Source organism: Sinohyriopsis cumingii, chromosome 7 (genome assembly GCF_028554795.1).
Source record: "Sinohyriopsis cumingii isolate HCF-2022 chromosome 7, ASM2855479v2, whole genome shotgun sequence".
NCBI lineage: Eukaryota > Metazoa > Mollusca > Bivalvia > Unionida > Unionidae > Sinohyriopsis > Sinohyriopsis cumingii.
In genome coordinates this window covers 96,293,224-96,319,692 of record NC_142967.1, presented here as the reverse complement: position 1 = coordinate 96,319,692, position 26,469 = coordinate 96,293,224, and the positions used below count along the sequence as shown (strand labels likewise).

The 26,469-nt window shown below is 34.1% G+C and overlaps 1 protein-coding gene across 2 annotated transcripts in view; it reads right to left on the bottom strand.

Moving 5' to 3' along the window:
* LOC149795761 (uncharacterized) overlaps positions 1-26,469 on the bottom strand; it is a 52,058-nt gene that overhangs the window by 5,760 nt on the left and 19,829 nt on the right. The window contains exons 1-10 of one of the 2 annotated variants that reach the window (XM_089965666.1): positions 18,503-18,898; positions 14,708-14,820; positions 10,954-11,210; positions 4,670-4,835; positions 4,077-4,247; positions 3,261-3,368; positions 2,387-2,627; positions 1,423-1,616; positions 1,029-1,148; positions 284-481 (exon numbers count right to left, since the gene is read on the bottom strand). In XM_089965666.1, coding sequence (XP_089821792.1) covers positions 284-481; positions 1,029-1,148; positions 1,423-1,616; positions 2,387-2,627; positions 3,261-3,368; positions 4,077-4,247; positions 4,670-4,835; positions 10,954-11,210; positions 14,708-14,804 — 1,552 coding nt within the window. In that variant the 5' untranslated portion in view covers positions 14,805-14,820; positions 18,503-18,898. Of the gene's footprint in view, positions 1-283; positions 482-1,028; positions 1,149-1,422; positions 1,617-2,386; positions 2,628-3,260; positions 3,369-4,076; positions 4,248-4,669; positions 4,836-10,953; positions 11,211-14,707; positions 14,821-18,502; positions 18,899-26,469 lie in introns of those variants that run through there. The other variant, XM_089965667.1, reaches the window with a different exon arrangement.

Genomic DNA, 26,469 nt, shown 5'->3' with positions numbered 1-26,469 from the left:
TGCTTACAGGTCATTCAATCAAACATTATGCATGTAAAAAAATTTGGTGTGCACAAAAAAATTTCAATATAAAGTTTGTTGTGTTCAAGAAAACAAAGAAATAATACCAGTCTGCTTGGTCATGGTAAAACAGGCAATAATAGAGGGTCTACTAACATAAGGTACATAAAATACACAGTCTTGTATTGATCTGAATTCCACTGCCTTCAGATTAACAAGGGAGATAATTCAGAATGAGACATGCATGACAACTTTGAACAAATTAAAGGAGTAATCAACTTACAGTGCTGACACGAAGATCCCCAGTGAGTAGGTGGGCATTTACACTTTCCTCGCCGACACCGCCCTCCATTTAAACAAGATTTGGTACAGATGTGCATCTCTTTTCGTCTGCAACCATCACCAGTATATCCAGGCAAACACTTGCACTTCCCGGGCTTTATGCACTGGGCTCGGTTCCCGCATGAAGGATTACATATTGCTGTTTAAAAAAACTTATAATATGAAGCTAGCTGAAGTACTAAAACTTAAGTAACACTGAATTATGAAACAATAATGACCTTACTTTTTCAGGATAATTTAATATTGACAGTTCTGTATTGATTTGTGAGCCATGGTCACAGGTTTTCATTGGTCACAGTATTGGACTTGTGACCAGAAGGGTGAAAGGTTACATTGGATCAGTCCCGACTGGCTTCTGTGGTGTGCGTTTGTTCAAATTACTTTACATTATATAACATTTATGTCTTACAGTGCAATAAAACATCAAGCCAATCTAAACTAAAACTGATAGGAAAAAGATGCATAATACTGCATTCAGTGAGTGCGGAAAATGTTCAATCTTGCCCCCAACCCAGTCACCAAAAACACTTTTTTAAAAGATTACAATATTTTGATTGGCTTTCTTTAAACTTATTACATAAAAAAGGTAGCCGAGTAAGATCATAGTGGTTTAGAATTATTAAACTTTCATCAATGTTTTCAGAAATTCACACAAATCTTCCCCAAAATATATGAAGAGAACTTACGATTCTGGCACATGGCACCCTTGTATCCTACAGAACAAAGACATTGGTTGTAACCAATACACACTCCTCCATTCTGACAGCCCTGCTCACACTGAGGTTTGCGTGCTGGATGCTCAAGACCTATCAGGTAGGAAAACATAAGAATCAATGGCCTGTCACTAAAACTGAATTCAATATTTGACTAGTTGGTGTTATACTTCAAATATTATCAAGAAGAGCAAAGTATTAAAACTTAAATGACAACTTTCAAGTCTTGTATTTCCTATTTTTATTATATTATACTTACATTACTCTTAAAATGAAATCATTATTCAAATATAATATATGCTACAAAAACTATAATGGGTTCCTTAAAGATTTGTTCTCTTTTAAAAGGAGTTCCCTGTCCACATACCATGTTTCTTCTTTTTATTTTTGCAGCAGAGAACCCCTGTGGTGAACCCTTCAGAGTAGTTGCATGCTTCCTCATCTGTTGGTTTCTTGCTTGGGCTGAAAACATCAATCCGTCCCTGTGACAGACAGGAAGAGCCAGAATAATGTACTCGTCCACATTCCCGGCCAATCCCGGCCAGATTACCCTTGTGACATCTGTAAAGTAGTGTAATAAAATCTAAGTAATTGACATTGGATATTTAAGTAACTGAGTGTTGTATCCTCTATGTTTTCAGCATAAACCTCAATTTCAAAATCCTTTATATGGATAAAATACTTAGGATGTACCTTCTTTGTTACAATTTTTTATGCTAGTAGAGGGACCAACATGCAGTGAGTGAAATTTATTTGGTGACTAAACAAGTTAGACAACTCTGTTGACCATGTTCTTATAGGCACAATCTGTGTTTCACTTCAAAAACTAGACAATTCTCTGCATAAGCACTTATCAAGGCTAGAGAATACTTTGTACATGAGGCAGTAAGATTTTTTAAAGGCCCAGATATATTATCTTATGGAGATGTTATCTTTACTGTAAACTACATTGTGTCCAAAAATTGTATTGACCATGCAACTTTTAAATTTTAAATAGAGTTAGTGATGGAAGTTTTAGTGTACAAGTTCAAAATTGTGAACAATAGGTCCAATGGCCAATTTCTGTTTGAAGAATATCAGTAAATATTACAATATGTATGTTATGCCATAGTATTTCTGTTTATAGCATTTACATTTACCTTTGTATGTTATGCCATAGTATTTCTGTTTATAGCATTTACATTTACCTTTGTATGTTATGCCATAGTATTTCTGTTTACAGCATTTACATTTACCTTTGTATGTTATGCCATAGTATTTCTGTTTATAGCATTTACATTTACCTTTGTATGTTATGCCATAGTATTTCTGTTTACAGCATTTACATTTACCTTTGACATTTTCCATTATGATTGGCTGCGTTATAAGCATAGCATCCCTTTAGATCAAAAATGTCCAGCCAGTTGAGTTCCTTCAAAGAACCTTCATCCTGTGTGCTGCAGACATGCCAGCCCTTTTGGCATAGTAGTTTTCCTCTCTTAACATGGCCCTTCCATACGCCACTACATGCATGGATGTCTGAATGTGAGTTGAGGCCTTCTGTTGACCCATCACGACATCCTGAGGATCGCTCTGCAAATAAATAAAAAGGTAAATATAAGAAATAAATGTTAGATTTTCATTCTAAAGATAATGGCAGTTGGTAGATGTATTGCAAACTGTATGTAGTTCTGACATAGTTATAAAACAAAATATCTGAAAAAATTTATCTTTTATATCTGTGGAAAGTTAGTCATAAATAGTAACTACTACAAGGAGCAAATAACATGAGAGGGAATTCTGGTTAGACATACTTAAGCATCATAATTAGTGTTAAAACCATTGCAAACTTGAATCAGCAAATAAAAAATATGATTTATAAATCTTTTTTAATTTCATCTTCATAACTTTTGTACTCTCTTTATAAAGTAAATTTAATTTAAATTTAAATATGAGGAACATGGTGTCAAATGGCTGCCTCTATTCATTTATCATTACATCTCCTTTTCTTGTTTGCAGACAGTAATGCAAAGAATAATTCAGTAATGTTTTCTCTCATTTTTTTAATAAACCATTTGAAGGGATACTAGTGAAGTTTGTCATTATGCTCTTTGATATACACAGGAACATTATCCAACTAATCAGATTTAAGTTTTCAAAGTCTGGGTAATCTTAGAATGTCCCAAGTTATGAAATTATCTTGAGATATGTCAATCAGATGCTAACCTTTAACAATGACATGTGAGCTGGCCATATCTATTCCCTCTTCATTAATGACTTCACAGCTGTAGAGTCCCGAGTCAGATTTGCGTGCTGAGGTAACTAACAGATCACCTGCAAAATAAATGAATAACCATTGATAATTTAAAAAAATAAATATTCTTGGCTAAAAGAGAAAGAATATGCATTATTGACATTTCCTATGAAGACAAATGCAAATGGTAATATGTAAGCTGTAAAAGCTTTAACAAATAGTTTAAATAAAGAACAAAAAGTGTCCATGATACTACCCATGGTATTGATTTTGTCATCTAGAAAACTCACTCATTACCAGGTCTAAAAGAAAAACTATCCTACAGTAAACTTTTACATGGAAAATGTTCTCATTTAAATTAAACAGTAAACTCTTATATGGAAAATGTTCTATTTTAAATCCTACTGTAAACTCTTATATGGAAAATGTTCTCATTTAAATCCTACAGTAAACTCTTATATGGAAAATGTTCTCATTTAAATCATATAGAAAACATTTTCTCCTTCAAACATTCTCAAATATAAACAAAATTTGTGATTGGATATATATATACAGGTTATCCATGTACAAATTTAGAGATTATATAGTGCAATAACCTGTTATGTGAGACCACCTGTCATGAGAGACCGTTATGTTTTGGCAGAAGGGGTGGTCTTTCAAGACAGGTTCCACTGTAGTAAGAATAAGGGATCAAAAGCTTGCCAAGATGACCAGAAGTCCAAATCTAGATGCCCCTGCTTCATTACAGTGAGAGCATATACAACTGATGAAAACTGATGGAAAAATACCTGAAGTGAGAACGGAGATTCTAGATTTACTGGTTGGTATTTTCCTGCCATCCTTGTACCACTGCTGGCGTGGTGGTGGGGATCCTATGGCTCCACAATTCAACATGAAGATGGAGCCACTGTACACCTCCATCCTTTCTCTAGGTGGTACAACAATTCTTGGTCTTTCAGCTGATGGGAATATATATATATATATATATATATATATATATATATATATGTATTGTAATAAATGTAATTACAGTGAGAGAAACCATTTATTAACTTTCATACTAAGATATGGCAACATAGAAAAATGGCAGCTGCAAAAAATCTCTTATGCATACTATACTTTCAAAAAAAATATAGAACACAGAAACATTTTGCTTCATACTCAACATAACAATATTCTCTATAGTTTGGAATGGCAGAAAATGTCTGTTCTTGTGATTATATCCAATAGTTGTTGTTTTCTATGGACAGGTAGCTTTTATGTAGAAGCTGCACATTATTATGAGATTCAGTAAGAAAAAGAGTTCCATAAATGCTGTTTTTCATGATAAGGTGTCCTTTTTATAGAGGTGTCAATTTAGGACAGGTTTCAGTGTACTAACCTGGCATTTTACAGCACATGACCCCGTCAATCCCAGGCTGCTGATGGCAGGCTCGTTGGAAGTGGGAATCTACGCAGCAACTGGCATCAATACGGCCCCCAGTAATACATGAAGTTTGACCCCAGTTCTGATGTGGACAGCCCCTTCCTATTCCAGCCATGTCATCCTGAAATTACACGTATTGTTGGTTGGTTGATTGGATGGTTGCACTGTTACGGCACTTTGAAGACATTATTAGTCATGTCATGGCCTGGAAATGAGAGCTAAGTACTTATCCCTGGAACACACTGAGGCAGCGTATTTGGACAGGTATCAAACCTGCAACCTTTGGTTTGCAATTCTGATGTGCTACCATCTGAGCTACTCACACAAAGACCAAAACAGTTAGTTATTACACATGACAAGTTAGGGAACTTTAAGGGCTTGTCAGGGGCCAAAATATAGGTTCCTAACCTGATGTAAATGAGCTCGTAATTCCAACCCAAAATGTTTTACATCATGCAGACTTCACAATTTCAGTGACTTGTTCTTGAAAATTATATCCCCAAGTGATCAAATTTTGTTGCCAAAATAAATCTCCCACTCTAATTTCTAATAACCATGATAGCCTTTATTCACTTCCGAGTTTGCTACAATGTACCAGGGAAGTCAAGTTTGCAGATTGCTGAAAAGGTTATTAGGTGTATGTTTATATTGACTTATTTTGCATTCTACTATGGCGACTGTTCGGTTGAAAGCAGATACATACTATTCAACTCCATGAAACAGCCAACAAAAACATGAATTATATATAAGCAGCAATTTTCATACACTATTGTAATAATTTATAACCACCAACAAAACAAAGCCAAGAGAAAAAGAATTTCCATTATTCTGAAACCTTATTATATACAATGTTGTTTAATTTCCAAATGTCTGTGTAGGATAAGCATGAATTGCAAAAACTAAATTGCACCGATATAATGTTGAACTGCAAAAGTTGTGTTTGAAGAGCAGGAGTAGTGTATCTTTGTATTGTTATTTAGTCATTCTTTGAAGTTTGTAAAAGGAAACATTTCAGCAAAGTCATGCTAAGGCATTGTACGAATTCTGATTGAATGCTTCTAACCTGAATAACCCACATAGTGCCACTGTATCCTCTAGTAAACTATATTCTTGTATTATAATATGCACCAGTTTCATTTATAGCATGTGCACTGCAACAAAAGCACGTCAAAAAATATTAAAAATAAAAGTACTGATTAGTTTTCATAATTACTCTCTTCTTCACTAGCCAAAATAACAAAAATTCACTGCCTCTAAGATTTATTTTGGCAACATTATTGGAATGAATAATAAACATATGGAGTTCCAAGGGACTGTGATGTATTTTGGTTCTTACTTTGAGAACAGGGTCTATAGCAAAAGTCATTATTTGCATTACGTAAGTATCCTATTTAAAGATAACTGGTAGCATTTGAGGCAGGACAAATATACAATATCAACAATGAGACAAATAAATGTAGACATCAAAAATATCATTTGATGAAAAAGCAGAATAAAAAATTCCTACTCAATAGGGCAATGAATACAAAGTGTGACAGGGTCACAGAGTACTCGGAACCAACGCCGCCCAGAATTACATTAAATAACTTAACTGAAGGCAATAACTTTGCAAACCCTGGAAGGTCAAAGAATCCATAAAGACACACCTATCTCATGATAATGATACATTTACTTATATATGATGACTGCTGGTATATGCTGGTTATGATAGAAAGAAAGAAAGAATGAATGAATGAATGAATGGACAAAAAAATTACAATAGCAGTTTGACAGAGAATTAATTGGTAACAACTTTGTGTTAGAGAAAGTTAAACAAAGAAACACCATATTTAAATTTATAAGAGAGTTCACATTCTCAATAAAGTAATATAATGTTCATTGTGGGGTATATACTATAGGTATCTATGCACAGGAAAGCTGATCACAGTTGAATGATCTTTAAGATATCATTTCCTTTTTCTAAAAATAATTCTTTAAAATGTTCATTATCAAACAGACAGCTGTAAATAGAGTCAGAAATAAATATGATAGCTAGATCTATGTGTAACAACTAGACATACAACCAGCTAGATGTACACCAGTTACAAACAAGTGATTATTGTACAGAATATTATGTATTGCATAAAATGGTACTTGTCATAACTGGCCTTTGTGGACAGGTAGTTGTTATAGGCAGGTGATGGCTATAGCAGTTTGGACTGCAGATAAAACTGTCAATGGGGACAAACAGTGACTTTTAACAATGCAAAGATATCAAATCATTCATAATTTTCTCACAAATGATCTGCAGGTGGAGGTAATACAGTTGTTATGTTAGTTATGTAGAATTTTTAAATTGGTGGATAAAATATGCTTTGTCACAGAGATTAGCTGAAGTTTGAGTGGATTATTGATGTATAAATACCTCATTTAACTTTTAAATTGGACAAATTGGTTGTTGGATTAACGATATTACTGACAGTGTCAATTGTGTTATGAAACAGATCCTCAGATTCATGGAATCATTTTCTATGAATGATATCCTGTATGTACTTGCTTATAAGTCATCAAACTGCAAACAATAAAGATCCTATTCTGCTGTAGCAGAATGTGTCTTCAGATCAGGGTCTATGCTGTTTATTCTACTGATTACTCCAATCAAACTGCACAGACCAGTGCATTATGTGACTGCAGATCTGGGTCTGTGCAGTTGACTGTTGGAGTTGACTTCTAAGTGAGTACATACAGTACTAAAAGCCCTGATTAAAATCAATTTGGTATTATCACTTTCCAATGTGTCAGCAATTATGTAATAATGCTCTACCAATTGGAAAGGTTGATAATCTTAGCTGACTTTAAGCCCAATATGACAAAATCTTATTTCAAGGACATTCCATAATAGTTCAAAACAGAAGAGAGGCGACTATACTCTGCGGGGTGCCGTAGATATCTGGCGCTTGGGTGAAGTGGTTAGCATGTTAAACAGATAGTATCAGTAAAATTAATAAGAGCTCAGTTACCACAAGTTTTCATTCCTGAATTTTGTGGCATAGTTTTGCTGATTGCTACCTGACCCATGTCAGTACACTTTACTTCTATACCTATACACTTTGATATGGCTCAAGTTTCAAGACACACGTGGAGACACAGTATCTCAATCACTTAATCCTTTGAAGGCAAAGTGTGGTCTAGCTATATGAACATCTTTACAGTGTATCTGGTATTTAACATGACATTACACTATACTGTTGAATCAAAAAACACTATCAAAAATCAGATTTTCCAGATGGTCTGAGAAAGAACAAAAGAACCATGGTGCAAATTGCTTATTTTTGGGGGAGGTTTATTATAGAAAAAACAATGAATTCTACATTTGTCCAATCAGGAAATAAGAATACAAACCAGAAGAACCAAAATGTACCTATACACAGGTATAATGATGTACCATACATACTCACTTATAAGTTGAGTCCAGCTGCAAAATGCACAGACAAAGATCTGCTGTTGCATAATGCACTGGCAGATCTAGGTCTATGCAGTTTGTTAGGAGTAATCAGTAGAACAAACAAAATAGATCCTGATCTGTAGGCACATTATGCTATGGCAGATCAGGATCTCTTCTTGTTTGCAGCTTGACTCAACTTATAAGCAAATATACTTAGTAGATAAACATACCTGATGACCCTTTTTTTAATATAAACAGTTATACTGTGTACATCAGGAAAATGATACCACTATGCTACCCACTAAAGTATTTCATAATCAACCAAGTACCTGAAGCCTCTCATTATTACCATTACTATTAATATAAATACTTAAGACAATATTGAGCAACCAATGAACAGGGGAATGTTATGTTTATGTACCTATTATCTTGTCAAGTTATAAAACAAAATGAGGGTTCTGTGCAATGTTGCTGCTGCTTATGAAGTGATGTAAAACCATTTTATCTGACTTAAGTAAACTTGAGACAAAAGTTCAATGACAAATCTTAGTGTTGAATAGGAAACTGTCACCTGAAAAATTAAACCTATGCTAATGTGACCATGACAAAAATCAACATATGTATTAAAGCTATACAATATGAGGATGTACTCAACTCAAAACTGTCTTTGACATATCTCTTATATTTCTGAAATACATTCATTGGAATCGGTCAGTTAAAATTGTTTGTGTGTTATTTATACAGAGGCAAATAGATCTGAGGAATATAAATGATTTCATCACACAGAAGCTTTTAATCACATCCTAGAACCATTTCAGAATCAAGACTCCATAAGATTTAAATACTAAAAGGATGCTAATTCATCCCTAATCGTTGATGGTTATCAATTTACATGTGAATCTTTGGTCCATTAATGTAAATATACTGGTTCAAAGCTATCTAGTTCTAGATAACACCAGCTAAAGGATGAATGGAGGATTTGTTTGAGAAATCTTAAAGAAATTTTAATAAAATAAGATTTCTTTGACCTGATAGGTACAGAAAGTTGAAGTAACAGCTATCCTGATCAGAGTTTTCAGAATGAATGCACATCGTGTAATCTTGCTCTATAAATGGCTTCTTGAAATAAAAATTCACTTAGCGTTGTCATAAGCAATGAGATAAGCTCACTTTGCAAATCTACAAAACCACTAAAATTTATGTTGATGATAAGCTGTAAATATCTCATTAACAAATATCATACACAACAGTAAAAGAAAAACACCTGACATTAGAAGCCTTGAATTGAAAGTATAAGCAGCCCATATCCATTAAAAATTGCAAATTGGGGTGGGGGGAAGGAGCAACCTGTTTATCTTCCAACAAAAATCCCATTTTCAACTGATGTGTCTCGGGCAACTGTGATGCAAAATTATAAGATTTTGAATGAACGGTTCCCAGTATTTAATTTTTTTTATACTTTTGAATTTGGCCCTTTGTGGATTAAATTGTTTTTTTCTCCCCTTAATATATTCATATTTTTATGTGTTTGACTAAATGATTGATTTCTTAATTTCCAAATGATCTCCATTTAAAATACTTTTCAGCCCTCACTAAAAGAAACCTTCCTTAAAAAAGGGATTTTCATCCATCAAATTAAAATTTCTTTGCATTTAAATCGACAAAACTGCTTGCACATAATTTATAATTTCATACAGAGTTACTTCTACATATTCTTGATACTCTTCAGGTTCAAAAGAGAAAGAATAGCATTACCCATGATACTGGTATCACCTGTTATTGCCATTCAAACTCTAATGAGATGGGTTTGAAAGTTCAGGGTCATAAATACAAAAAAACTAGATCAAACGTTTGATTATAGAAACCTTTCTACTAATATAATGCACTGTTAACAGCAGTCATGTCTTAAAATTCAATGAGTTGGTTTGTAAGGAAACATTGTTACTTAAACTCAATTTTAACTGCTCTGGTGGCCTAGTGGTTAGAGCATCTACCCTGGATGCGGGAGGTCATGGGTTCGAACCTCAGCTGAGTCATAACAAAGACTTACAAAAATGGTACTAACAGCTGCCTCTTGAGGCGCTCAGCATTAAGAGGTTAGTGTTAGGACTGGTTGGCCTGGTGTCAGGATAATGTGACTGGGTGGGACATCATGCTTCATGTCTGCAGCATGATGCCCCAGTGCTAGACATTACTTTAAACTGCCACACTGCAGACATCATAGCGATATGACTGGAAAATTGTTAAAGCTATGTTAGAAAACTAAATCACACACACACACAAACTTAATTTCATCTCATCCAAGTAATCCCAGCAATTACAATCTGTCTAAGTGATGCCATTGTTCTCAATCTGTCCCAGAGATCTATTTATAGGAAAGAGAGATTGAGACAAGAGAGGACTTTGAAAACAAAAAAGAACATTATGTTGTTTTTTTATAATAAACAAAACAGTTCACAAACATCTGCCTTGCTGTTATATTAAAATATCAGTGTAAACAAGTTTAAAGAAGGGCTAATTTATAAATGCTCTGAAAGAATTATTGTCAAAAATAGGGATAGATTTTACTACTCAGCATACGCCAGGATTGTGAATTTTAATTGTCAATAATTGTTTTATGGATGCTTTACATTATACTGTTGGGTTTCAAGTGATTTCACATTGTCTTCCCCTCTGCCAGTTCCACTTATTGAAGTTTTGCAAGAACATGCATGCTGTATCAGTGTTACCTTGAAACATCCCTCTCTGGGTAGCTTATATTAGTATATTTAAAATAGACTGCAGAACACAGTATATTTTTTGTACGGCAACTCACCTGCTCAAGATCATCTCTACACTCCCTGCATCTGCCACCATCATGTGCTGCATTGTAGGTGTAACATCCTTGTATAGAAAGGGCATCGTCCCAGGTGATTTTTCCAAGAAGGTCGTTATCATGCCACTGGCAGACTTGCCATCCTGGTGCACACAGTTGGCTTGCATTCCGTACATGCCCATACCAATTTCCTGTGCAGGCTGCAACTTGATTGTAGCTTAGCAAACCATTATGGGACCCATCTGCACAACCTGAACCTGGAAATAAAACACAGTGATAACCTATTGTAAAACTCATTCAACTTAAAGACCTTGATGTTGCTATAATGGTTCTCATAAAAGTCATTTTCTTCAGCAAGGTGTGAAATATTCTACAAACCCACCCACTTCAAAAAGATTAAAATATGACAGAAAAGGAAATTACAACACTGACTGAACTTTCCCTGACAGCTTATTAAACATTGTTATTAAATTTTGGTGTTGTTTTATAATGTCATTTTTTAAACCTTACTGGTTATATCATGCAGCAGAAATCAGAGTTAAGTGTCCCTCCTGAAGACAGACAGAGGCAGCTGACCTTGGCAGGAGTATTCAACCTGAGCTGGCCTGGGCAGGTATCAAACTCGTGACCATTAGATTACAAGTATTATGCTCCACCAAATGAGCTACCATGGTTCCAGAACATAGATATTAGGAGAATGAGGGGAAAAATGAACATTAAAACCTTGATGTATTGCCATCTGTGACTAAAATTACAGTTTACAAAATTCTTGCAACAAAATGTCCAACACTAAGCATATGCTAAGGTCTTGAAACATTACCATATGTACTCGCTTATTAGTCGGGTCAAACTGCAAACAACAAAAATCCTGATCCACCATAGCATAATGCACCTGCAGACTAGGGTACATGTTGTTTGCTCTGTTGATTACTCCTAACAAACTGCATAGACCCAAATCTGCTGGCACATTATGGGTCTGTGCATTGCAGTTGGACATGACTTGTAAGTGACAATATACAGTAAGTAAAATAAACTATTTGTCATGTGTCAAAACCAATCTCTTGGATATCTCGGATTAGCCAAGGGACTCTTCTCTTACTTGGGGGATTAAACCTTCCACATCTTGATACACATAATAAATTGACTCAAAAAGTAAGATGGTTTGTTTTTTGATGTTTTCTGATACCTGGTGTCATCATCTTATTTTAGGGCAGGAATGCCTATTATCTGTCTATAATTTGTGCCATAAAAATTAAAACTTAAGAAATAATATCTGTATGTTCGTAGAGAGATGCACCACTAAAAATCTCCCCTGCAATGAACCAGCAGTCTCCTGCATCGAAAACACTAATCTTCCTGCATTATCTTGAACTTGTCACATGTATGCATAAACATGTTGCCTGAAAGGTTAGCAGTGGTAATTTTAGTATATAGAGCGAATATTTGTTTTATGATAGAATTGCTGTAGTGCAAAGTGTATTCAAAAGTATGTGACAACCACTTATCCTTTGCACCACCTGAGCATAAATCACCTGACAGGTGTTTGAATATTTCATCTACACACCTGTGCTGAGGATAGACCTGTTGTGTGGGTCATAAGTCAACAGTAATTTTACATACTGTTCACAAGTTAACAAATCTCTTCAAAACCGTACCCATTCAAAAAGAGAAACATACAACGTTATTTTAAAACACCACATTTGTATGGTCACATATGCCTTTTGCAAGTATGTTCTTTTAATAAAATTGTGTACAAATTAAATACATTTTATAGGATCAGTTATTAGTGGAAAGGAAGAGTGGATTATCCATGAGTAGGCTGCAGATTTATATGTTGTATTCAGAAGAGGTACTCATTTTTAGAGGCACATAAGAGGGTAGATATGGTAGCCTAATGTCAATGAAATAAACTATCAGTTTGTAAACACTGAAATTTTCACCCCTACACTAAGCTCTTACCGCATTAATACCTGGTGCAACAGATATGAAATTCTGAGTCGAGTAGATACAAAAATGTTTGGATCCTCTTTCCCACTGCTGGCCAGGTGAATGGGAAAAGATTACCCCTGGCTTGTGTTTTATGGGGTAGTTTGTTATTAGGTCAATATCACTTACCTCTTAGGTCAAATTAATAAAATAGACTGGTGACCATCTGGGAGGTCACTGTTTATATGTGGTATAATTTAAACAAGTGCTATTCACAAATGATCTTATTTTTTTCCAATGTGGAAATGAATGAAACGCTCAACATTCCACTTTATTTTAAAGTTTTGGAATCTAAAATTATTTTGTGTAATTTAGATGCTAAGGCCTGACAGCCGAGAAAGCCAATACCCAAATGACACCATTACCAGGTCAGAGTATTCACAGCAATCCTGTACTACTGAAAGCGACTGAATTAAATTTCAGTAAATCTTACATCGCACCTTAACAGGTGCAAACTTATGTGTAAGTGGATGAAGACGACCTTAAAATAGATCAAGGTAACCAAGATTGCTAATTTAAATTATACAAGAAATTTCTGTGGAGCTGTAATGACAGTACAGTGTACTACAAATGACTTACATTGACTGGAAATTGCACAGACTGCAAAACCAATGTAAATAAGATGTAAAATCTACTCTTAATTATCAGGGAAACAATAGAAGTAATAACCACTAAATCTATCTGAAAAGGATTCATCTATGACAGGAGCTCAGGGATTATCTGATAAGGTAAGTTCATAATATTCAAGTGATTCATATAGTTACCTCACTGGGATGCCCTTACTATTCAACAATAATTTTCTTTAAAAAATATACATTTTTTTAATGAATGAAACGGAGAACAGGTAAATCTAAAATATCAGTATCTACAGTCAGTCAGATCATGGTAAAAATAGGAATGTCAAGAAAAGGTAAAAAAAAAGGTCAAATTCCATGTTGATTGGAAAAAATGACATAGATCTATGCCATATTTCACCTATTGAATTTCCACTATATTGTCACATAAACTAGTAACTGTTCAATATATATGTATGCATGTGTATGGCTAAATGGCACATAAGCACAATCCAGAGGTTATACAGTGCCAAGAGAGCTTGTGTATCCCAAAGAAACATACAGAACAAAGATAAAAACAAAAGAGGGAAAATCCTTCAAATACAATGTAATTTTTTTTATGTCAACTGCGCTCCTTTAAAATGTCCAAGACCATCTCAGCTAGAAACATATGACATTCTGCATCCCTGGGCAAAACAAATGCCTTTATAAGTAGCCTTTTACAACATGCATTAGGCACATCAGACCTATACTACACCCCTGAGCCTGCAGGGGTGGAGGAGTAACCCCGCAGAGACTTTTAAACATAGATACATTTTATCATTAAAGTATAATTTTCCAAAAAGAAAACAAAGCAAAGAGTTGTACCAAACTGCAAAGGCACAAATAACTTCAAAATTTGCACTTTATTTTTAACATTGTACATGTATTTAGAAAAATGAAATTGAAACCACAGTATCAATTTCTTGAAGAAACTTCAAGACCAAGTGCGAAACTTGAACTATATCTTACTGAATTGTCTTTGTCTTTAATTTAACGGTAACTGTAAACTGTTTACTTTCCTGTTTCTGACGTTATTAGTACTTCAACAGTATAAAGTAACCTCACTGGCAGACAAAGTCTACGTGAAAAAACATGATAAAAATTATCTTTTGTTCAAAGTACAAACTGTCAGCCACAATTCTAACATTGAAATTGATCTATATTTAACTTACCTGCAGATACTAATGAAATCCCAGTCAAGATAAAAAGAAGACAAAGTACATTACAAGAGTGAGACAATGCAGCTGCTTGCTGATTCTGTGATTCCATAGTGCTTCACAGTCACCTACAAAGAAAGGAATAGAAATTTAATAATATTAATGGCACCAGTTCCAAGATGGCTACCCACACAAAATAAATAAAATTCTTTACATAACTAATGGAAACAAAGATCATTTGTATATTACATTGAGGTTTTGGATAAATTCAACACAAAAGGATAACTTTCATAATTTACATTCATGCCAGGTCTTAATTACATTTAACATTAGTTGCAAGATTCTATTAAGAGGTAGCTTTTCAAAATCTATCATTTTTTTGTGCAGGTACAATTCATTTTTCCTGTCTCAAATGTCATACATTAACAATATATGACACAGGTGTTTTCAGCCTTACCCAACAGTCATCATTCAGGTTTTTGCTGACATTTCTTTTATGGTCCTTAATGTTAATAAATATTAAATACTTAGATTTATTACATTGCACTGATATATGAACATGGTTCTACTCCCAGATCATTATCTCAACCACTTCATGAAGTGGAAAAGCAATATTATGTACATATTTCATCCTGTACATGCCTTTTTCTTCCCAAATGACATGATGACATTTCTTTAAAGATGGCACCCCCCATGAAACTTTAAAATAATGTCATATCAAGTCAAGACCAATAGTACTTTGTTTACGTGTATATAAACTGATAAATCGTCATCTTTAGGTTTAAGTTGTTCTATTTAAAATACTAAGAGCTTAAGGCCTATCGCTCTACTTCAAAGAGAATGTTTTACAACGTAGTCATTGTGAAACTCTGAAACTATGCAATACATGCAGGATGCACTAATTTCATATAGAATGATTCACAATCATTAAGTTTCTAACATATTTCACAATATAAAATTACAACAGTGATCCATCTCCACAATTAAGAAGCCTCCAAATTTAATTCAGTTAAAATGATCGAAAACAAAGAAGCAATGGACCAGTCTGTCTGGTTCAATGCAACAGCTGTAATAGAAGATACTAATATGCCAGCAAATATGGCATGCTATTTTCTGTTACATAAAGGTTAGAGGCAAAGGAGGTACTTGAATGGCATTTGAAGAGATAACACATTTGACAAAGGTTTAGTATCACATAAATATTTCTGAAGGTAACAAATAATTTATCCAGTTTACAGAGATAAAGTGAGATTGAAAATAATAATAAAAAGTTGAAGGAATAAACCCCCACAAAATAACAAAAAAGACATAGACAAGCAGAAAGATTGATACTGGTCAGCAACACTGACAAATGGCTTTAAAAAAATATCTTTCTGAACCCTTTTAGTTAGAAATATTTTCTGGTTAAAAAGAATAATAATAATAATAAACTATCTTTAACGAGGATAACACATTTGGTCATGGCTAACCCATCTACCATGTGGTCCTCAGCTTTTGTAATCGGCTATGTAAAAAAAAAATTTAAAAAATTTTTTTTTTATACAAATTCCTAGAAATTTCACATATATCTAAAATACAAAACAAAAAACACAACTTTTGTAGAACATTGATTTAAAAATGTTTATCTGATTCACGAAAACCATTGAACCAATGTAGGCAATGACATTTATCACACACATACACAGAGAGAGTAGAAAAATGTCCAGTTGATAAGTTCTATACTGTACAATTCAAGTCAACCATACGATGACAGTTTCAACCCAAACCTGACTGTGCAGTATTTGATGTCAGATATAGGTGAATATTATTTGCAGAGCTCAACCTGTATGACACGGACAATCCCGATGCACCCAATCATCAATGCATCCAAAGAATGTAAGGTAGGGGGTATTATCAGCAAGTAGTACTTGAAATTCTTTATCCAGAATGGTACTGTCTGTACTTGCTTATAAGTCAAGTCAAACTGCAGAAAACAAAGACCCTGATCTGCCATAGCATAATGCACAAACAGATCCTTGTCTGTGTTGTTTGTTCTACTGGGTACTTCATACAAACTGCATGGACTCAGATCTGCCAGCCCATTATGTGACATCAGATCTGGGTCTGTGCAGTTTGCCGATGGACTTGCCTTATAAGCATGTACAGATGGTACTGTTTAAGGGTCAAATTAGTCACCATGATCTGAAAATGAGTGATACACTGATTATTCAGGGCCTAAAAAGTACCCTAAATATAGTATAGTATAGTACAATCTGTCTTGAGAGGCCAACCCTTCTGTCCAGATTATTGGTCTTTCATGAAAGTCAAGTCTGAGTATTAATAATCTTGTTTCTCAAGACAGGTTGTCCCTTATAGCAGTGGTCTTTCATGACAGGTTTTTATGTACCATAATCATGTTTCTCAAGACAGGTTGTCCCTTATAGCAGTGGTTTTTCATGACAGGTTTTATTGTACCTCATGCTGAAAAGGTGTTGGATAAACACCTGGTTTAAGCACATGCTTTGATGATATCATTTAAACCCTTTTAAAGACAAGAACTTTTCAGGTACTAAATGTTTAAGTTAGTACATCATGTTAAAAACAAAAGATATGTATGGAGACATACAACTTGATCAGTTTCCAAAGGCTGGGCCTGGTATTTTCAAAACATTCTGAGAAAGAAACTCTAGCTCAAGTTTAGATTTGAAAATGTTTGACAGTATATAATTATTATATTTTGAATAAAGCTAGAATCACAGAACTTTCAGGTATTTCTTTACTCTGGTCCTACTACTAAACTGCTGCACAAGGCACATCTCAAGTATCATGTGGGGAGTGGGTTTTGAACTTGAGCTTGCTAAACAGTTTATAATATATAGGATCTGAAGTACTAATTGTTATAGACTGGTGCCAATATTTTGTTATTTTCTGTTCTCAGAACAATAAAAAATACTGAATTCAAGATGAGAATGAATTGTGTGCTACATGTAATGTGCTAATTGCAGATACTTTCTTTTATTTAATACAGAAATATTTCAGATAATTCAAAATTCAATGACTTCAGCTGTTGCTAAACACTGTTACAAAGTTTGCATACTATATTCAATTGATTTCAACAAGTGTCAAAATAAAACACAATTAAATCAAAAATGATCTGGGAAATCTCTATATAATTTAAGTTACATTTTATGCACATTTAAAAAAACAGACAAAGAAATAGCACATTTAAAAATTATTCCAGGAAACATCAATGGAAAAGGAGACATTTTTTTCATCATTTAACAAGTGGATGTTTCTTTATTTCATGAAGAATGGCACTACAATAAATCTGAAAGTCATGGAACTGCAATCTGCTTTATTACAGGAGAAAATTTGCAAAAATAATACAGGTATGTACCAATTAATTAATAAATAAATTTAATTATAAAATAATGACATCACTCATTCACAAGAGTGCACATTAATGTAATGACAAATAATACCTGCACATGGTAATAAAATAAAAACTAGATCTTTCTTTTCAGTCCAAGCTTTTAACAATTGTAAAATAGCACTTCAAACCAGTGATTTGTTTAATTTATAAAATGAAATAAAGAGATTCTCCTGAAATTGAGAGACCTGACTTCATTTTGAACTGTTAATCTGTTGTTCAAATTTTCTTTGCATATTACATAGATTCATGAACTACTTAGCCAAATTCTACAACTGTCTGCTAAACTAGAGTATTCCCAAACTTGATAAAAGAGAAATCTGATATATCTATGTACTGTCTCTGAAGGCCTCTAGATTTACTAGAAAACAAATAAATACAATCTCAAATGCAATATTTACCTTGATGGTATCAGGAAAAATATTCCCAAATCCACATCAAAATCTGTGAAGATCAAAGGTCTAATGTGTGCACAAAGATTATCACGTAGGGGAAAAAAATCTGTTAAAATGCAGTATTCCACAGGCAAGAAGTTCTTATTCCACAGGTAAATATTGAAGAGATATTCCAGTCCAAATACACTTATTTCCCAAGTAAATGTTTAATTAGAATGAACAGCATAATGGGTAGCTAACACAGTGTTATACAGAAGTGATCCTCTCTCATTCTCCTTGTGTGTAGTGAATCTAGTTAACTGACAACAAGTGGTCGACTGACTGCTTGATAATAGATCCTCTCTGATAACAACCCATGTGAATAACGCCTCCTGATAGGTCTGTCAGAATGCTAAAGAATTCTCCACAAATAAATGGCTTGAGCCTATAGTAAAACACATTACACTGAATTCTCTCTGATCACAGAATGACTACTAGCTAACACACCTCTGTTAAAATTAAAGCTAGCTCCACAAAGTGCAGTGGAATCCAAGTTGAGAAAGGTTGGTATGCATGTGATGCAGAGGTTTTGTCATTGCTGGAATTTTCTGTGTTATGGATCATTTCAGGGAAATAATGGATAACTAATGAAGCAGCTGAGGTGTTCCAATTTAACCTGCCCACTTTCATCTACACATTATGTGAACAGTTTGTGCCAACCACAAATATCATGATGCCAAAAGCAAACATAGAAACTGACAGTCATTTACATACAGAGAAGAGCTAACAAACGGCAAACAAACCAAACAATTAGAAGAAGAAGAAAAAAATTGACTTGTGTTTTGCAAGTGCAGGTCAAATGTAAAGACCCTTTAGCTATTTGTCATTTTTTGAATTTTACAATTTGAAATTAAAATCTGTGCATGTAAAGATATATGTATTAACTGCAGGTGGATTATTACAATATACCACTCAAGTTACATATCACACGTTTACAGGTGTAACACAGAAAGTCACCTAAATTACAATCAGAGCTTTAAACGTATATGTGTATGTAGACAGTCGAGCATTATCATACATACAACTGCAGGAGTCTCCAAAAGTGGCCAGACACTTAAACAGGTGGCAAAAATAAACACTGCACGTTTATTTGTACTCTGACTGGCTTAAATGATTATTTCAGTGTTATATATATATATATATATATATATATATATATATATATATATATATATATATATATATATATATATATATATATATATATATATATATATATAGATAGATAGATAGATAGACAGACAGACATAGAGACAGAGAACAATATATGAAAATTAGATTGGTATTTTTTATAACAAAGGTAAAGTCCCTCTCTCTCTCTCTCTCTCTCTCCATAAAATGGATTCTTGTTGTTATTTAAAACCTTTGTCAAGTCAAAGAATACCATATATACCATCTTATAAGTTGAGTCAAACTGCAAACAACAAAGATCCTTCTCTGCCATTGCATAATGCACCTGGGGCCCTGAGTGGCCGAGTGGTCTAAAGCGCTCACCATTACGGATCACTGCCATCTCACCTCTGTCTGCGTGAGTTTGAGTCTCAGGCTCGGCTAGCGTGGGTACGTGAGAAAGCCTGCCAGTAGCTTCTCGTGGGTCGGTGGTTCTTCACAGGGTTTTCCAGGGTTCTTCCTCCACCAATTATACTGGCCGCCATGTATAGCCTATCTTGTGCTGAAAAATGGTGTTAAACCCTACAACAACAACAACAACAACAACATAATGCACCTGCACATCAGGGTCTATGTTGTTTATTCTACAGATTATTTCTCAAAAACTGCATAGACCTAGATTTATCAGCACTTTATGTGATGACAGATCTGGGTCTGTGCAGTTTGCAGATGGACCCAACTTATACATTAGTATATATGGTAATCAGCTGTAATTAATGACCACAACATACTGACAACATGAGTATAAAGTACATTACATACAATTAATTTCATATAGAAATGTTGACCTCTCCACATTAGGCCTGACTATCTTTCAAAGAAAATCTATAAAAACCATCAAATTTTTGTTTGAATTAAATAGTGGATAGTTCCCTTTACTGGATGTTTGAAGAGTGCATACAAAATCACAATAAAGCTTGACTCTAATAAGGAAAGAATTTTAAGTGTTAATATATTTACATCCAATAATATAAACAGGGTAGTGTTAAATTACCACACCAAACGAAATAAATACAGTTATTTACCTATTGAAAAAATAAACAAAAACAGGTACCAAAATAAATATTGACCCATCAAAATCTGACCTGGCATTTTTATCAAACAGCAAGGGACCATTGGCTCCACATCTCCATATCCTAGAACCACCTGCATAAAAGGAACACCTGTTGATAAAGACTTAGTTCCATAGGTCCCATTTCTATGTAAATCAAAGTTGTTTTTTATATATACTAATATATGAAGATGACCTACTTATAATGACCAATATTATATGCAAGGGCAGCCACATACATTTTTTCCAGGTGGGAGAAATGTGTATTGGTAGTGGTCAGCTATTAAGCTTTATGGATATAGGCCAAAATACTTTTAAAGGTGAAATCAGTGGGATGGGGGGGGGGTATCAGTACAAGTGCACTCCCCTTCCCCCATGTGCTGGCACTCATGGTTACATGGTTCCCAAGCCAGCTTTTGGATGGATGGATGGACGATTAGATAGACAGATAGATAGACAGATAGATGGATGGATGGATGGATAGATAGATACTCAATCCTGTCTTAAAGTCACCCATGTAAGCAATCAACTATTTTTTCAAGGTCCCATAAACTAATTTATTATAGAAATTAACAAAATGCATGTGATTATAAATGATTTTTGTCACTTCCCATAAGTGGTTATTTATGACATGCTTGACTGCATGTACTTATTCTGATACTGTTTCTGTCTCTTTTTTATCCCATGTCTAAAACTTTTGTACATTTTCAGTCTTTCAACGTTGTAAATAGTTACGATCTCTGCTTTTGTGTTTTTGTGGGGTTTTGCAAGTTGTTTATCACTGCAAAGTAAGAGAAAAAAACACAACTACAAAAATTACCACTACAACAAAGAGACATCTAGTAAATATCTATATAGTGTGTCCCTATTTTATTCCATTTCATGTATTTATTTATTCATTATTCTTTTAAAATTACATAAATAACAAAATTCCCCAATTAAAAAGTGATATATTTTATTCAGCTTTAATGTTTTGTGTTCTCTCACATGAATCCAAGAAAACGGGGGGAAAATTCAAGGAGTTTTCATGGCAACATCTCAAATTCAAGAACGTTTTTAAAGGATATACAGACCATGTGAGAAAAAATAGTTATTTCTAACTTCATACATTTTAGGCCAAAAGGGCTAAATGTTATAGTAGTGGAAAAAATGGATATGGGATAAAAATATGGAATAATTCTTTGTGTGATCAACATGGGATAAAAATATGGAATAATTCTTTGTGTGATCAATATGGGATAAAAATATGGAATAATTCTTTGTGTGATCAATATGGGATAAAAATACGGAATAATTCTTTGTGTGATCAATACGATCTATTCCTTTAATGATACTATTATACCGTGTCAAACTTTTATATCTCAAGTTTTATTTCCTGCTCAGTTTTGTTATCTGGTCTGTAACATTATCACATGGAATTTATGAAGCATTATGTCAGTCATAATTCTCATAGTAGTGTGAGATTAAATTATACATCTAATACATCCCACTGCATTAGTTATTATGTAAGGTGTGCAAGCACTTCAGGTGGTTGAGGGTGGCCAAGTTGCACACCTTTATATCTAATACATCCCACTGCATTAGTTACTATGTAAGGTGAGCAAGCACTTCAGGTGGTTGAGGGTGGCCAAGTTGCACACCTTTATATCTAATACATCCCACTGCATTAGTTACTATGTAAGGTGTGCAAGCACTTCAGGTGGTTGAGGGTGGCCAAGTTGCACACCTTTATATCTAATACATTCCACTGCATTAGTTACTATGTAAGGTGTGCAAGCACTTCAGGTGGTTGAGGGTGGCCAAGTTGCACACCTTTACATCTAATACATCCCACTGCATTAGTTATTATGTAAGGTGTGCAAGCACTTCAGATGGTTGAGGGTGGCCAAGTTGCACACATTTACAGATCGCTTTCATCAAGCCTCCATTTGTGTGCATTCAAGTTGCAGGTTTGGCCAGCATGGGTATGTGAGAAAGCTTGCCAGTAGTTTCCTGTGAGTTGGTGGTTCTTCCTGGGATTTCTCCACATTCTTCCTCCACCAGATATGCTGGCTGCCATGTATAGTCTATCATGTGCTGAAAATGGCATTAAACATAGAACAAAAACAACAAATTCAGGTGGCTGAATAGGTCCCACTGTATTAGATGCTCTGTGAGATATGCAAGAACTTCAGATAGTTGAAGGCATCAGTTCTTCCAATTCCAGACAATGGTTTGGACCCGAAAGGAGTATTCTTGTTGTATTATTTGAATTTTTTTGATTCAATTTTCTTTTCTTTCTTGACATTTCATATTTTTATTTCTTCTGTAAAATGTTGATTTTTGTTGTACATTATATGCTAATATGAACAAGCTTGTTATCTTTATGTTGTTTTCTTGTTCATATTTGCATAGACAATAGTGATATCAGCTAAATTTAGACATGATCAGGAATGATCATTAAATTTATTTTTAACTTTTTTCTTTTTACTCAGATTTTATAAAAATAAAACTGATACTCAATGAAAATGGTATAATTTAGTATTTGGAATTTTATGACTTACCTTCAGCTTCAATGTTTTCTATTCTTGGAATTTTATCTTTGTTTATTTAATTGTGAATCACTTATAAAATGATTTTTGATGAATTAAATGTGTGGCATTCAGGGGTTGAAATATGCAAAGTACTATGGTAAAAATCTATATACTCTAACGATGTTCTAGCATGCCATATTCAACAAAATTACTAAAGCATTTTATCTGCATTAAACAGATTTCTAAAATTGTTCATGTCTGTATATGCTTCCACCTTCTTGTTCATTTCTGGCCTATAGAGCCACATATTTAAATCTATTAAATTACTGGAATATATGAGAGACAAATTTCAAAGCATACACAAAGATTTACTTCAAGAAGGCATTGGTGCCTCTCCTCACTTCACAAAGATGTCATACAGAGCCTGTGTTGTATCCTTAGCTGATATTTAGAATCTCAGCAGGGATGGAAGTGGTGACTTATGGAAGATTAATGGTTTGGTGGAGGTGTATTAAATTTATGGTTGATTTATTTATATGCATGTCTAGCTGTTATTAAACAGGACTGCCGATCACACAAGACCTTCATACCCATTTGAAATGAAGGATCTCAAAAGAAAAATTATCTAGAAATTTATAGTTAGTGCATCTTTCCTTCTTCCTCACTGTTATTTCACTATGCATTATCTTATAGTCTGGAAAAAGAGTCTGATTGTGACTTTAATGTTATCAGTCAATTTTCCAGTCAGTTATTTTTTATACAGTTTCATACATGCAGTTTGAAGACCTTTTTATATTCAGATACCAAGAGAAAACATACATATAGATTCAGAATGTTAAAGAATATATATATATATATATATATATATATATATATATATATATATATATATATATATATATATATATATGCATTTTGTTTGCAGGAGAAGTTCTCTCCCATTTTAAGGTACCCCAGTATAAGGCATGCATCATAATCAATTCTATTACATTTAATATTATATATGAAATATCTTATATGGCATGCATCATGATGTATCTATTACATTATTTAATATTATATATGAAATACCTTATAATAAGGCATGCATCATAATCGATTCTATTGCATTTAATATTATATATGAAATTTCTTATATGGCATGCATCATAATGGATCTATTACATTATTTAATATTACATATGAAATACCTTATAATAAGTGTCACGTTTGCTAAGCCCCAGCTATAAAGTCATGTATAATCTGTAATCTACCTGTCTTGAATATTACTTCGGCATTGTGTTTGATCTCTAAACATTGCTGCGGGGTTAGTGTTGAACTTTTATGCAAGGTTATCACGACCAGCCAGAGACTGGAAACTTTAGTTGGAAAGGCGACCAATTGCATCACTTAACAAAGGCTTGCTGTTATCACACCTCTATGTTAAAAGTTAGTTATAGGATCAAAGGAAAGTCCACTGGGTGAACAGGGTGTGTTCTTGTCCATCCAAATGTTGACAGACAGCAAGAGGTACATTGTCTGCTAAGTTTGATTGGATCGGTCCACAGCAATATCAAATCAAAAATTGAGATAGATGGCATGATTACAATTCTGACCTGAATGATACCTTCCAAATTGGAAGAGAATACTTCACCTGAAAGGATTGCAGATCAATAGGGTTTACTCTGAGAAATGAAGCCACTCATAATTTGGTGACAGAACTTAGAAGTAGATTCTAAGGAAAGACAAAACTTCAGAAAGGAAGCTTTTTAAGTGACAGAGAACTTTCTGGTTCAATTGAGTCCCAAGTCTTCAAGAGTTGGAGACAGAAATTAAACTGTAGCCATGACAGTCGAAGTTGACAGAAAAGTAGTTGTGGGGGAAAAAGTGGAGGAGGAGGAGAAGGAATCTAGAGAAAGTCACAGAGGAGGAGGAGGAGAAGGAATTTAGAGAAAGGTCGGGGAGTAAGAGAAGGAATTGTGAGAAAAAAAAGAGAGAGAAATGATACAACAGATGAGTAGAAATACAAGGACAGGTGGAAATCAATCTTACACTGCTAATCAAGTGATGCAATAGGCTTATTAAAGGGTCAATCGGAAAGAGTGTAATTGGAAATTTGAGTCATTTGATTATTGAATTGTTATCAAATTGTTATTCATTGAATTTCAACATTTTTATATATTCAACCATCTAACCATCGGCAATGCTGACTTGTGGTTTGGAGCTTTACATCTTTCTTTCACTAAATTTAGCTTCCAACAAACTCAGGCCTGGGTGGGACTTCTATAATAGTTTAAATAAAATATTGGGAGCACGCCACCCCAACCATGACAATCATCACAATAAGGCATGGATCATAATGGATTATATTACATTATTTAATATTATTTATGAAATACCTTATTATAAGGCATGCATCATAATGGATTCTATTACATTATTTGATATCATGTATGAAATACCTCAATAACGGGCAACCTCACCTATCAGGTAATCTACTTTTAGGGCTCCCATGAATAGTGAGGGAATAATGTACATTATAAAGAGGTAAACTATTGAAGTAAAGATAAGAAAAGGCATCCATTAATGTTCTCCTATATAAACAGCTTTCCACTGTATGCAGGTTTCTGCTAAGGCAAGTTTCACTGTAAAAGTTGTGGAGTTTCTTGTGTTTAAATTTACAAGAGAGTAAGAGATAAAAGAATCCCTTTACAGTCCAAAATATAGATGGAAATATCAACAGGACTAAATCTGACAATGACAAAAGTTTCAAGGTCTCTCTGAAGTAAGGAGAACCAGATAAGTGTTGGATGGCATATCAAAGAATAATGTAAGTGTGATGAATATAAATAACGTCTGACCGAACTCTTTTGGAGTATCATATGCACTTCCTTGAGTGTGTTTTTACCTCTTGATCACAAAACAAGCCCATGGATTCCCTTAGTCCCTCACAGCACATTAACTCTATTTTGTGAGTTATCCCGGATTAGACATCCATTTGCTGGCATTCCCACTCTATTGTTATTCTAATCTCACAAGTACAGCGACACCATATTTTACCTGAATTTTCAAAATATTCATATCACAAGTCAGACGCTTGGAGCCAGGGTAGAATTGTGGGACAAATTTCTTTTGTACATGAGAACTGAGCGACCTGTCTTTATTGAGTGGCTGGGTACGGACTCTCGATCACAAATTATCTGGGTAGATAATGCCTGCCC